General features: G+C 45.2%; 2 protein-coding genes across 2 annotated transcripts in view; one reads left to right on the top strand and one right to left on the bottom strand.

The window, feature by feature from the left end:
• The window catches only part of CSMD2 (CUB and Sushi multiple domains 2), a 571,413-nt gene that overhangs the window by 314,938 nt on the left and 241,066 nt on the right, over nucleotides 1–15,409 (bottom strand). The gene's annotated exons all lie outside the window — the stretch shown is intronic.
• HMGB4 (high mobility group box 4) lies at nucleotides 4,634–5,911 on the top strand. Its single transcript, XM_006924503.2, has one exon. The coding sequence runs from the start codon at nucleotides 5,128–5,130 to the stop codon at nucleotides 5,710–5,712; it is 585 nt and encodes a 194-aa protein (XP_006924565.1). The 5' UTR covers nucleotides 4,634–5,127; the 3' UTR covers nucleotides 5,713–5,911.

The raw sequence follows: 15,409 nt of genomic DNA, 5'->3' as shown, positions 1-15,409 counted from the left end.
TTGCCCCTCAACTAATCAATAAGCGGTGGTGTAAATTTTTTATCTTTATTAACACAAGCAGGAGTTAAAAATAGCACAGGGAAAGTTACAGACCACCAGTTGGATGAGAAAAATACTATGTTTGTTTCCTATTGCTGCTTTAATAAATTACTGCAAATTTAGTGGCTTGAAACAACACAGATTTATTATCTTACAATTCTAGAGGTCAGAATTCCAAAATAGGTATCGCTGGGCCAAGGTCAAGGTGTCATCAGAGCAGCATTCCCTTTAGGGGAGAACACATTTTTTGCCTTTCCCAGCTTCTAGTGGCAGCCTCATTTCTTGGCTTGTAGTATTTTCATCTTCGAAGTTAGCAGTATAACATCTTCAAATCTCTGACTCTGACCCTCTGCACCTGTCGTCACATCTCCATCTCTAATTCTGATACTCCTGCCTTCCTCATGTAAGGACCTGTGTGCTTACGTCAGGTCCACCTAGATAATCCAGAGTAATCGTCCCACCTCAAAATCCTTAACATAATCACATCTGCAAAGTCCCCTTTGCTGAATGAAGTCATATAGTCATGAGTTTTGGGGTTTAGGATGTGGACATCTTTGTGGAGCTATCATTCTCTGTACCACAGACACCTTGCTCAGAGGACAAGTGCAGCCATTATGTTCCACTCCATGGTGGGGTAGGGGGGCAGGGCAGGAGGGAGATGGAAGAAACATCAAAGCCTTTTATCACGTGCCTGTGCCAGGTCCTCTTGCTCTTGTTGTTGCTGTGGCCTGCACAATGGGATGTTTAAAAGCTCCTCAGGTGGTTCTAGCATGCCCCCAAATTTGAGAAAAACTATGACAGAAGATATGCCCAGAGCATATGTTGCTGCAATTGAGGGTAAAATCTGCCCTGTGAGTCCTGTCTCAGCCCTGGGTGCACAGTACTGTCAGCTGGGGAGATTTTTAAAAATATTTATTTTGAAATGAGAATAGAGCTGCAAAGAGTGTACAGAAATTTCTGGTATATTTTTCACCCAGCTTCCCCTGATATTAACATCTTATATGACCATGGGACATGTATCAAAACTAAGAAATCAACACTGGTTCAGTGTTAGTTGCTCAATGGAAGACTTTATTCAGATTTCCCCAGTTTTTCCACTAATGTACTTTTTTTTGTTGTTCCAGGATCCAGTCCAACATTTCTCATTGCATTCGGTCATCATGTCTACTTAGTCTCCTCCCATCTGTGTCTATTTCTCAGGCTTTCCTTGTTTTCTCAAGACCTTGACACTTTTGAAGAGTACTGGTCAGGTACTTTGGAGAATGTCCCTTAATTTGGGTTTGTGTAATATTTTCTCATGATTAGACCAGGCGTTATGGATTTGGGGGAAGAATATTACAAAGGTGAGATGCTCTTATTAATCATATCATAGAAAGGGGGGATGTGATATCAACATGGCCCATTACTGACGTTAACTTCGATTGTTTGGTTAAGGTGAATTTGCCAGCTTTCTCCACTGTGAAGACACAATTTGTCCTTTTCCATACTCTATTCACTAGAAGTGAGTCCTAAATGCAGCCCACCCTGTAGGGGAGAGGGAGTGTCTGGGGATTTTATTCCCATCACTTCAGTTAGTTAATCTTCACCGTTTTATTATCACTCCACTGCTTTGTACAGAGATTGTTTTAACAAGCTAGACTATCCCGGTGCTACCCAGCTAGTAAGTGGTAAAGTCAGAACTTGAACTCGTTTCTATTGGCTCCAAAGGCCATGTTCTTATTTTCATTTCATTTCATTACCAAGTAAAGAGGTGCTCCCTCCCAGCTTGCCCAGATAGTGCTTTTCAAATTAATCCATAGACTGTGACCCATTAATGGGTGATGAAATCAGTCTGTGGGGTGCATTTTAAATAATAAAACAAAGTAGAGACTATAACAGAATAGAAAAGGAACATAGTTTTCATAAAACTTTTGTTTCTGTAAACTCTTTGTGCTTAAAGACATTTATCTTTACAGTGAGAAGAAAAATAGCTCCACAAGCCCACACACAGGGCTTTTATGAGGGCTAAATGAATTGACACGGGTAAAGGGCTTAGAACAGAGGCTGACACATTAAGCAATATATAAATATTATTATAAAGTAAGCATGTGCATAAATGAGTCATGATGTAAAATATATTTCTTACATTTCTGCAACTAGAAAATTTGAAAATACTGAACTCCCATCTTTAGACCGGGGTTGGCAGACTTATGACCTCTTAGCCCACTGTCTGTTTCTGCAAAGTTTTATTGGGACACAGCCACATTCATTTGTTACATATTATCTGTGGGTATTTTAGAGCTACAATAGCAGAATTGAGTACTTAGAAGTGAAACTGGGTGGCCCACAAAACCTAAAATATTTACTATCTGGCCATCTAGACCAATGTCCCTGCCTAGAGGTCATCTCATAATACAAATGATATTAGACACTTCTTTCTGGGCCCTGTGGCCCTGTCCCGCCATTGCCCTGGCAGGCACCCCTGCCCCTGCAGGCCACTCCAGGCTGTGTGACTCCCCAGCTCTTGGGTATTCAGAAGCTTATTACTCTCCTACCTTGGACCGATGCCCACACATTATTTATCTACCTCCACGGCTGTTCATAGTGGAAGGCTAGAAATATGGTGCATTGGTCAGGGTCCCAGCAGAAAACAGATGGTCACTCAAATTAGAATAATTCAGAGTGTTAAATAAAGAGGCTATTTACAAAGGGAAGGGCAAGGTGTGGGAAAGCTAGGAGGGATGGCAGAGTCCTTAGAGTCTAGTAAAAGGAGAGCTCTTACTGGGAGGGGCCAGGGAGAGGGAGCAATTTCTGAATCTGGAAGGAGCCAGTCATTTAGAGAATATACCTAGGAGAAAGCTGAGACTTTCAGTGCAGGGATGGAAAGCCAATTCCAACTGACCCCACAGAAAATAACTGCCTTGACCTCACTTTCCTCCCTCCCTCATTTCCTGTTTGGGTCCCCACTGGCCAAACTAAAATGGAAGTCAGAGAACATAGGATCCATTGATATGGTCCACATGGGTCAGCTTATGGATCAGCTTAGAGAACAGTGTGGAAGGTTGGAAAGGGGATCTAGAGGGCACACCTCACTCTCTTGCATGCACAGCCAGGTGTGCACACCCTCCTATAGCTCTTCAGAATTCCCCCACTTCATCTCTCCATGTTGGGAGCATGGCCTGAACAACAAAGAGCTCATATAACTTTTACCTTATACTGCCTTCCTTTCTGAGAGCTGCTGGCTCCAGATAGTCATCATGAAGTTAATCTTCCTGGATCTTATCCTTGTGACAGGGGTGAAAGGTCATGAACAGAGGCACAGATAAACTGCTGGGGTTTGCTGTCTGAGCAGGGTCTGAATAATATGTAGAGATTTTAGCCAAGTTCTTCCTCACAGCCCATCCTTCTATCTCGGGAAGGAGCTGTGTCTCATTCTACTTTGCAGTCCAGCTGAAGTCCAACAAAGAGGTGAGTCAACCTCTGGCACCTTGGGAGAAAGAACCAGAGTGGGGAAAGCTACCTGGGCTGACAAATGTCCCAGAGTAATCCGTTCCCACTGGCCAGACCCCAGTTCCCCCTCCACTAGCCCAGACTTCCTCGGCTGGCATCTGGCATCTCACAGGCCCCCAAATACAGCCATAAAACTACAGCATGTCACCCAGAGGGTCTTTCCTGGCCAGTCTACACACTGATTTTACAGATGAGAAATCACAGGCTCACGGGAAGAAAGGGGCTCACTTACGTAGCCCAGCCACTTCTTAGCAGAGCTGAGGCTAGAATTCGAGACTGGGGAGTGTAATCTGTTTCCATCTTTCTCTTACACAAGATAGAAGCTGAAGTCAACCTTGGGGCCTTGGAAATGGACTTGGCAAAAATTCTAAATGGTGTCTTAGTCTTAGGCAAGTTTCCTTGTCAGGCTCAGCTGCTGAGGCCACACATCTGAACCTTTGGCCGCCGAGACAGTAGTTGTGTGCAGACAGGACTAAGCACAGGCTTGAGTCAGGCAAATGGGTCCAAATGCAGACTCCCCGCTCTTAATGTCTGTTTTACCTTAAGTAGGTTAATTTTTATGTTAATGAGTCTCAGTTTTCTAGTTCCATAAATTTGGCACTATCATCAAATACTGAGCTATATTAACTTCGTTACCATATAAGCAAGTGTCCAAAGGTCAATAAATGACACTGTCTTTTCTTTTTCCTCCAGTTGGAAGACCGATGGGGTATCTGCAACTGCTTTTACAAAAGGCTAGAAGCTAACTCGTTTGCATGTAGTTGTTATAGGGGTCCCCCGAGATGAGGCCTCCTGATGTGTCAAGGATTCCATCTCATTTTCATAGACTCAAGTGAAATTAGTACAATCTCAAGGTTCTCCTCCCTTCTACCCTGCACCTTCCTCAAATTTCTTCAGAGAAATGAAGAGCTTAGACTTATAGCTCAAGTGCTTGGGTTTTAAATTAGACAACTTTGTCCTGACAGAAACCGAGTCACAGCTGTCACACCTGATTATTTTTAGAGTTACTACTAAACTCTGTACAGCAGGGGCTGCCACCGTCCAAGGCAAACAGAAAGACTTCACATGTTATCTTGACGGCTCTGGAGCCATCCTCTTCCTCCTGTGCATTACCTTCAGCCTGTCTTTGGAAGGGATGCTGTGGCATCTTGATAATCTTATGGCCAGGAAGGCAGACCCCGTGGTTTGTTACTGCATCTGAGAGATCATCTCCTGAAGATGAGCAAAGCCCATCACCCCCAGGAAGCCAAGGAGAAATATTCCCGGGGGAAGTAGCTGCTCTATAGCTTTCTCCAGAAGAACTATCATCTTTCATGAGAAGCGAAAATTGGCCCTCAAGTAACCGACCAATAAGAGCACCTATATGCAAATGCCACAGGTGCTGGCTAGGAGTGGCCACTTTGTGAGTGATGTCACAATTCCCTCCGCTAACCCAACAATACCACCACCACTGAAAAGGCCAACACTTGACTGCAACTCTTGCAGAGAGAAAAATTCATCGCAAGCAGAGCACCTTCTAGATTGCTCCTGGAGTGTGGGGACAAAAGTTGCTACTGTCCAAGTTACTAAATACAGAAAAAAAAAAATGACTTTGTGAACATGGCAAAAGAAATCCAGCTAAGGCCCAAGGTTAATGTCTCTTCTTACATCCACTTTTTACTGAATTACAGAAACAAGTTCAAGGAGCAGCAGCCAAGTATTTACCTTGGCTTTCAAGAGTTCTCTAGAAAGTGTTCGGAAAAATGGAGATCCATCTCAAAGCATGAAAAGGCCAAATATGAAGCCCTTGCCAAGCTTGACAAAGCTCGATACCAGGAAGAGATGATGAATTATGTTGGCAAGAAGAAGAAACGGAGAAAGAGGGACCCCCACGCACCCAGGCGGCCTCCGTCGTCTTTCCTGCTCTTCTGCCAAGAACACTACGCTCAGCTGAAGAGGGAGAATCCAGACTGGTCAGTGGTGCAGGTGGCAAAGGCCTCAGGAAAAATGTGGTCTGCGAAAGCAGACATCGAGAAGCAGCCGTACGAACAAAGAGCAGCTGCCCTGAGAGCTAAGTACCATGAAGAACTGAAAGTCTACCACGCACAGCGCAAGGCCAGGAAGAACAGTCTCCAAGGGCTGGCTAAGAACCAGCGTAGACGGTCCGGTCAAGCTAAGTCAGACAAAGCTGGTGGATCCAATTAGAAATAAAATGCCATTCAATTGTACCGTCTGTCCGTGGTCTCGTGTGGTGTTAGCGGCCACTTCTGCTGCTTTGGGGAAGTGAGTGGTGTGGTGGCATTGAGATGGGGGGTTGGACACTGATCCTGGGTAGGGGCTGGCTTTTAGAGAAGTGGCGACAGTGTCCAAAGGGATGTGTGTGGTCAGTACCTACAAGGCTTGTCTTGGGCACGTGGGTGGGAGTCTCCAAGATGTAAAGAAGCTACAACTCATGGTGTGTGGTCAGTACCTACAAGGCTTGTCTTGGGCATGTGGGTGGGTCTCCAAGATGTAAAGAAGCTACAACTCATGAGGGTAGGAGCAGCCCAGGTCCGAGTGCATATCCAGGTTGGAAGGCCCTACTCAGAGGCAAGGCCTACTGAAGGCCAGGTGCATGAACACTGACCAGGAGGGTCAGAAGCCTGGAGTGCAGGCCAGGCTCCCAGTTCAGGCCCCAACAGAGGTTGGGAAACTGAAGTTTAGGTGGGCCTGAGGGGACTCAGTTTCTCTAGTAATTCCAGAACTAGTCCTGCAGCAAGGCTTAGATACTATTAGTGGGCCAGTATGAGACTCCAGTGGTGGTCCCTATTCTAGTCAGGATGAAGCTTGAGACTGATTCTACACGTCCTAGAAGCTGAAGAAAACCCTGTTGACACTTTGGTGGGCATCTTCCCAGTTGTTTTTCCGTGGCTGTAAGCATAACCCACACAGTGGAGATTTGGTGCCTTTATGACCACCCAGCATCCATCCGTTTTCCTCTTGCTCACTGCACCCCAACTCTGCCCTTACCAAGGCTCGATCAAATGAAATCTCTCCTGGCCTCAGCGATTGCCTTAGTGATGGGATGTGACCCAAGCTGGTCCAATCAGAGTGGATCTCAGGACTTGTGCAAGGAGTCCTAGGGGAGGATGCAGCCTGGGGGGAGAGGGAGGAGAGCTGATGACAGCCACTCACAGCCTCATTCTCAGGCCAAAATGTTAGTCCCTTTGGCATCAGAGCATGCTCTTGGACTTTCCACTGAAGATGCGCCCATGCATTTCATTTTTTGTCTAAGATGGTTTGAGATGGTCTGCCACTTAAACTGGTCATTTGATACAAATGGGATTGTTCTGTGTCTATACTGTAACTATTTTTCAGGCAACAATATACTGTGGGCAACAGTTTCATACCAATCAGTATAGATTCATATGGAATATTTTGAAATGGCTCTTGACTTGACATCAAAAAAACACTGGGCCAAAATGCAAAACTGCTTTTTTGTCACCAGGTTACGCATGCGACAGACTTCCCTAATTCCACCTCTAACCCTTATTCCATGATGGACTTAACCTTTTTACTCTACTGCTATTTGAACTTTTACTTTCAAAACAAAAGTAAAATTACGTATTTTTTATGTCTTTTAGAAATGGGTGAGCGTTTAGGAGATCAGAGGTAATATGGTGAAATGATGTAGAAATTCAGGGTCTAGAATCTGGCAGGCCATTTATGGAGGGATCCCATGTGCCAGATCCTGTGCTGGGGACCAGGAGGCTCAACACTACGGTTAGGTTCCTGCCCTGCAAGAACTTCCTCCTCAGGAAAGAGGTGGATGCGAGCATAAAGCACAGTACTACAAGGCAGGATGAGCAAAGTGAAAACTACACAAAGTGCTGGGGGTGGGGTGGGTGCCACCCACCAAGACAACCGCTGAAGTCTTCACGGAAGAAGCAGCTTTATCCTACTTGGCAACCTTATATGCATGCTGGCAAGATTCCAATTCCCCGTTCTGTTCCCCACAGCTGCTGTTCTAACTTGGCTCTGCCTCCCCTCCAGCCCAACCTCCACTCTCTCAGGAGACGCCCTCATTTTCTGCTTCGCTGAGAAAATAGAGATCAGACATAAGCATTCTCAATTTTCTTCTTTCTTAACGTGGAACTCACACTCATCCTTTCCTCCTGGTCTCACGTCTCAGGAGGAGCTATAAGCCTCTTGCTATCCCCTTCCCCTGCCTCCCTCAGACCCTTGCTCCTTAATGAAGAGATGCTGACCCTTCAGCCTCTACGCTTGCACAGGTTAGCTTGGTGTCGTAAATACAAGTGGCTCCAATCTTCACGTTGGCAAGACTTGGGCAAGTTCTCATTTCTGTGTCTCGGGTTTGTCATCTGTGCAATGGGGGTGATGCCTGCCTTATAGGTTGTGTTAGTGATTAAACGATGTAACACATGCAAAAGTATTTGGCAGAGTCCTTAACGCACAATAGGGACTGCGGTGAACACCCACCCTCTGGTGTGGCTGTCCCAGGGTTCCTCCATCTCCCACACCGGATGATCCTCTCCCATTAAATGTGGGCAGAACCCGTGACTTGCTTCTAACCAATAGAATGAGGCAAGGGAGATGAGATGTGACTTCTGTAGCTATGCAATGATATATAAACCTCCTCTGGCTGGTTGATTTGCTCTAGAGATTCCCCTTGCTGGTTTGACAAAGCAAGCAGCTAAGCTGGGGAAGTCCATAAGGCAAGAAACTATGGGAAATCTCTGGCAGCTGAAGGGGGCCTCACACCAACAGCCAGCAAAAAATTGAAAGTCTTAGTCCTACGGCCACCAGGAACGGAGAGCTGCAGCAAACACACAAGTGCGGAAGTGGATCTTTCCCCAGTTGAGCCTTGAGATGAGAACTCAGCCCAGGCTGGTGACTGCAGCCTTCTGAGATCTCAAGCAATGGACCCAGCTCAGCCATTACTGGATTCCTGACCTACAGAAACTGAGATAATCAGTGTGTGTTGTTTGAAGCCAGTATGTTTGTGGTTATTTGTTAACACAGCAACAGATAACTAATAAAATACTCAGTAAATGCCAGCTTCCTTATAATTCTAGAAAAGATTATCTTTAACTGTATTTCTTCCTCCAGCCTCTACCCTACCTGTTTAATTTTCTTGCCTTTGCTACCCACCAGTGCTAATTCGATCTTGACTTGAACTCCTCGGGGGTGGTTCTACTTGGGTTGTCTTATTCCAGCTTGACCTGTGGGTTCTTGGTGGGCAGCAGCTGTGTGTAACACCACGCTCCCCTCTGGGAAAGAGGGCCCCCACACAGCTGGGCCCCAGCTTTCATGCCACCCCTTTTTAGTTTCCTGTGCAATTAATTATGTGAACGTGGGTGGCCAACTCAGAGTTTTGACAATAGTTTGCAGTGCCCCTGCTGAAAAATAACTCCATTAACATTCCTTTATGAAAAAACCGACAGAAGGGCGTGAATCCGTTGGCTTCTAATGACTGTAATGTGATGACAGAGAAGGAGGAAGGAGAGAAGGAGAAGAAGGGGGAGCCTAGGCTTCAGATAATCGGTGACAGGAAAAGCAGGCGGGCAGTCTGGTGTGGCGCCAGCATTCCAGACACATTCAGCTGAACGCGGGTGCCCCTGCCCGTGGGAAGAGAGAGGCAGGGTCTTTGGACCCATCGGCCTTCACCGAATCACTCCACTCCGATTCTTCTCACCTAGAGCCTTTTCCTGTGTTCATTAATTCATTCCACTATTAATTTATGCATTCATTTGACAAATATTTCTGTAAATCTTAGGCTGATGCTATGGATACAGCAAGGTCCCTGATCTCTTACATTTCCGTGAGGGAGAGACAGATCAACAAGTCAACAAATAAACGCACCAGATCATTTTTTGATAGTGTCAAGTGTTCTGAAGAAAATAAACCAGAGTAATGAGATAAACAATGACAAGCGGGTCGAGGGCACCTTAAATTGGTGGTCAGAGAAGATGACATTTGGGTTTGAATTCAAAGGACAAGACAGAGCCAGACATGCCAGGGTCTGAGGACTGAGTGCTTCAAGCACTGGGACAGCAAGTGCAGAAGTCTTAAGGCGGAAGCAAGCTGGGTGTAATCAAAAGGACAGAGGGGGAGGCCAGAGTGACTGGAGGTGTCTGTGCTGGTGAGGTGGGGCTAGAGAGGGGCAGGCCTTGCCAAGGGGTTTATTTTGAACTCTAAGTGCAATGGGGAGCCACAGAGGGTTTTCAACAGGAGGAGTCATGTGTTTTCATCTCGACCTCTAGTTAATTGTCATTCTAGAGTCTTTAGAGACTATCAAATACAAACGATGGGATGCTAGTCCCTCCAGGGTCTGTAAGAGGAAGAGGCAAGGCTAGCAAATACTAAATTCATGACTTTTTTTCCCTTTTGGAGGGCAGATAATTAGGAGACTCTACCTGGTATTCCTTGGAGCAGCTGTCACCTAAAAATCCAATGTGAGAACTAAGTAACTTCTCCCCCTGTGATTCATTTTCCCAGGAATGGGAGGGGAAAGGGGGACATGGGTGGCAGAATATTCCAGGGTAACACTTCTTCCTAAGTCTTACATTTCCAAGTGGAACAGCTTCCACTAGACCAGTGGTTTTCAACAGGAAGCCTGCATTAGAATCACCTCTGAGTTTATTAAAACACGGATTGCTGGGCTCTAGAATTTGATTCCACTTTTCTGGGAGTCGGACCTGTACTCGGCATTTCTAAAAGTTCCCAGATCCCAGGACCCAGGACCACAGAGGAATTCTTCTCCCTTTTGCAACCGGAGAGTCACTCTGAAGAGGAGGTGTGACTTATCTGCTCCTGAGTTTGAGAGGAAGGGCCGGATGTGCTCTTCTCTCTTCTCGCGCCCCCTCCCTCAGCTGCAGTGTGTCCAGGTCTCCTCTGCAGTTGGTTCATCAGTAATAAAGGTGACAGGTTGATCTTCATTTGTCTTTCTCCTGCACCTGCCAATTGATTCTGAACTTGAAAAGGGAATAAGTATATTTATTTATTGGGGTCCCCTCAAATCCCAACAGAGAAGGTAATCCCAATGGCAAACAATCAATTAGCATCTGGGCCAGACAACGACACTGAGATCTTATAGTTGATTTCAGCCTCCACTAAAGCATCAATTGTTTGAGAACAAAAAGGTCCAGTTTTTGGACCTAAGGCTGAGGTCCATGAACAGGGTGAGGTCATCAGGGTGAAGTCACGAAGGCAGTAGCACCCTTTGGCCCTATCATGCAATTCTAATCACACTCTTGCTACCAATACCTGCCCTACAGGAGTGATGGGGAAGAAATGAAATGTCTGGGACATCATCGTAAACGAGGGCTGGTGTGTAAGAAGTGCCCTATGAATGGGGGTGTCTGCCCTGGTCTTTACAGGATGGTTTAAAGAAGGCTAGAACAACTCGCAAAAAGGCTGTCAAAGCAGGAAAAAGAGCATGGCCAAAGGTCCAGAGGGTGCCACATGACCCTCTAGGCCGGCCTTGACCTCTGGGTTAGGTCAGCAGTGACACAATGAGCAGTCTCACTGTGGCCATCCCCTTGTAACAGTTTCCTTGCAACTGTTCTCCCTACCCATTGCTCCCTTTCTCTGCTCCAGCTGGCTGAGTGACATTTTAAGACTCCTCCCCTTCAATAGTGAAATGTTTCCATGGTTGTCCATCACCTATGGGAGTCTCACTCAGCATCATCAGGCTACTGCTTCCTCTGAAATGGCTCCCAGTGATCCCCACCTCCTGGTGTTCACGCCCATGTGTGATTCCTTTGAGTGTGGGCTAGATTTACCTTTAATGCACAGAATATGGTAAAAGTGATAGGATGTTACTTGTTCAGAAGTGAAGACTGCCACCCTCCCTCTCCTTGCTTGCTCTAAGCAATGTGACATGTTGAAAGGTGCCCTATGGAGAGGCTAGTGTGGCAAAGAACTGAAGGTGGCTTCTGGCCAATATTCAGCAAGGAACTTAGGCCTTCAGTCAAACAGCCTGCAAGGAACTGAGTCTCGCCAACAGCTGTGAGTAAGCTTGGATGTGGACCATTCCCCAGCTCTGGTGGACACCTTTCCTGGAGGCTTATGACATCCCAGCTAAGGCGTACCTGGTTCCTAACTCACACAGACTAAGACAGATGTTGTTTCATGTCAAACTAAGGTTTAGGCAATTTTTTTTTCTTATAGGTTTTTTGTAGCTACTATTTTTTTAAATTTTGTTAAATTTATTGGGGTGACATTGGTTGATAAAATTATATAGGTTTCCATTGTGTAATTCTATAATACATCATCTGTATATTGCACTGTGTGTTCACCACCTCAAGTCAAGTCTTCTTCGGTCACCATATATTTGACCCCCTTTACCCTTTTCCACCTCCCCCTCACCCCTTTCACTCAGGGAACCCCATACAGTTGCCTGTGTCTATGACTTGTTTGTCTTGTTTGTTCATTTGTTGCTTTCAGTTTTATAGTCACCCACATATGAGTGAAATCATATCGTTCTTGACTCTTTCTGCCTGACTTATTTTTGCTTAGCATGACATCATTTGGGGTAATTTGTTATAAACCAAAATAGATAATGAATATAGATTTTGGTACCAAGAGAGGGACAGTGTCATGAAACATCTAAAAATGTGAGATGGCTTTGGAACCAGGCAGTGGGGGGAGGCTGGGAGTGTTTCGTGGAGCTCGTTAGAGAAATCTGGATGTTACGCCTCCTGCCAGTAAAGGCTCCAAAGGAAACGAGGAACGAATCACTGGGAACTGGAGGACGGGGGTCCGTGTCATGTGGTGGCAGAAAGCTTATGACACTGTCGTTGGTGGTTATGAGGAAAGCAGAACATGTGCCTAACGAACCGAGTGATCTAGCTAAGGAGATGTCCAAGCCAAGTGTCGAGGGTACTGTCGGCTTTCTTCTTACTGATTATGTGAGAAGAAATCTAATTGAGGGAAAGATCATTAAACAAAAAAAATTGAAAATTCTCAGTCTCCCATGATAGCAAAAGATGCTAAAAATTTTTAAATGGGTTTGAGCACCATCAGGAAAAGGCGAGCTGGAGATAAAGCTGAGGCTGTGACTTTGTAGCCTTTGTTTAAGACCTCTCGCATGCTCCAGGGATCAGAGTATTGTATTATTCAGTCACACAAAGGCCCTTTGAAGAGATTAGGGTAGGACTAACAAATCTTCAGAGGAAAGGGAAGGAGCATTGTCCCTCAGACATCTTAGCTAAAGACCAAGGTAGAGAAGATTCAGTAAAAGAAATTTGTGGGTGTGGCTTCTGTGTAATAGAATGAATCTCAGTGAAATACATAGAAGAGCCACAAAGTTTTTGAGAAAACTATTATCAAAAGAAACACTGTCACCTTGGACTGAAAGGAACAGAGACAGTACAAAATAAAGAGAGGTCACCTAACTCACAAAATCCTCGGTAGGAAGCAGGCTGAGGAACAGTCAGCTTTGAACATGTACTCCCTTTCGTAAATAAAGGATGACCCAGAGGGAGGAACCATGAGCTCAGAAGGTGGAGCTAAGAGTCATAGAGAATTATTGCTAGATTTTGACATGAATCAAAAAACTTACAATATTTTCCTGGATGGATTTCAGAATTGTTATGTATCAGGGACCCCTTTATGCCTCACGTTTTACCCCGTTTTGAGTAGGAATGGCCGTAGCCATTACCCTATGCCTATCCCACCACGGCATATTAGACATGTGGAGGCACAAAAGTTGTCTCTTTACTTTCACAAATCTACAAGTCCCGAGGAACAGTATTCCAGAACCTGCACTTAAGGAACTATACTCAAGAGTCTCGTCCACAGCTGACCCTGATTTAGATCATAAGATTTTGGACTTTAAGCTGATACTATCATGAAATGAGGCTTTGGGGGAACTTGTGAAGGGATATGACTATATTTTGCATGTGGAAGGGACATTAATCATTGGGAGCCAGAGGGTGAATTGTGGTAGGCCCTTTCAGTAACGACTAAATGGTCTTTGCCTCCTGATAGTCAGGCCTGTATACAACCCCTCCCCTTGTGTGTGGGCTGGATGTAGTGACTTGCCTCTAACAAACGGAATACAGCAAAAGTGGTGGGCTATCACCCTAAGATTAGGTTTTAAAGGACTGTGACTCTTGTCATATTCTCTTTCTCTGGCTTGTGCTGCGGAAGTAAACAGCCCAGTTGAAAGCTACCCTATGGAAAGGAACTGGTCAACAGCAATAAGAAACCCCATCCTTCAAATGACCATGTGAATAAGCTCGGAACAAATCCCTTTTCCCAGCTGAGCTCTGAGATGACTGCAGCCCTGGAAGACATCTCGACCGCAACCTTGTAAGACACCCGAAGCCAGAGAACCCAGATAAACCACACCCACATTCCTAAAACACAGAAAATGTGAGATAATACATGTTTCAAGCCATTCGTTTTGGGGTAATTGGTTACACAGTAATCAATACTTAATACACCCACCCTAAGATCCTGCTACATAGTATTTTCCCCAGAAATACCATATTCTCACACTCTCCTCAGGGCTGCTGCACATGCTACTCTACGCTGGATCAAACTTCCTATCTTTTAGGTTTGGTAAATGTCCACCTGTCCTGCAAGACTCGGGTCAAGTGTCCCTTCCTCCAGGAAGCCCCCGTTGACCTTCTCGCCTTCCTCTGTGCTCCCATAACACACTGTCATCCCAAAGAATATCACATTCTAACTATTATTTGTCTCTCCGACATGTGGAGGAAGATAAGAACCTTGCCTTGTTCATCCCGGTAGCCTTAAAAGTCTAACATGATGCTTGACATGAGGTAAAATAATAATGCAGTAGACGCCATCGCCCGCCGCCCCCCCGCCCTTATCCACAGGGGACACGTTCCAAGACCTCCCAGTGAATGCCTGTAACTGCAGGTAGTACTGAACCCTATGTATATTATGTTTTTTTTCCTATACATATCTATGTTAAAATTTAATTTATAAATTAGGCACGGTAAGAAACTAACTATAATAACTAATAATAAAATAGAACAATTGTAATAATATACTGTAATAAAAGTTATGTGAATGTGTTCTCTCTCTCAAAATATCTTATTGTTCTTACTTTCTTCTTGTGATGCCATGAGACGAGATGCTACAATGCCTACATGATAAGATGAAGTGAGGCGAATGACACAGGCACTGTGACGTAGAGTTAGGTTACTACTGACTTGCTGATGATATGCAATGAGCACTTTATGGCTTCTCTTTGGCATAGCCGAACTGCTAGCACCACTACTCTTGATTTTTGGGGCCATTATTAAGTAAAATAAAGGTTACTTGAATATAAGCACTGAGATACCACGAAAGTTGATCTGGTAACTGAGATGAATGCTAAGTGACCAGCGGGCAGTAGTGTATACAGAGTGGAGACACTGAACAAAGGGATGACTCACATCCTGGCAGGATGGAGCAGGACCACATGAGATTTCATCAGGCTGCTCAGAACGGTACACAACTGAAAACCTATGAATTGTTTATTTTTGGAATTTTCCGTTTAATATTTTTTGGACCATGGCGACCGTGGATAACTGAAACCAGAGAATGAAACCACAGATGAGAGGAGATTGCTGTAGCAAACTTTTATGGAACACCTATGTCATGCCTGGTATGGTTTGAGGTGACATACATGCAACCATCTTGTTTAATAAAAAATCCAATGAGGCAGGAACTTGGAACGCCCCTATTTTACAGATGAGGAACTGAGACGCCAGGCAGATGCTCAGGGCATGCTTGCTAGAAAAGGAGCAATGGGATCAGGAGAGGCACACTGCTCCTTCCTTCCCGCGCCTGGCAGGAGTCAGTCCCCTCTTCTCTCGGGAACTCTGCAAACAGCAGAGTCGGGCCCGAAGGCCTCCTGGACACCCAGACACACGCTCTGTGCTTG

This window comes from Pteropus alecto, unplaced genomic scaffold (genome assembly GCF_000325575.1).
Source record: "Pteropus alecto unplaced genomic scaffold, ASM32557v1 scaffold39, whole genome shotgun sequence".
NCBI classification, from domain to species: domain Eukaryota; kingdom Metazoa; phylum Chordata; class Mammalia; order Chiroptera; family Pteropodidae; genus Pteropus; species Pteropus alecto.
The sequence above is the reverse complement of the archived record's forward strand: the minus strand, read 5'-3'. Positions and strand labels throughout refer to the sequence as shown.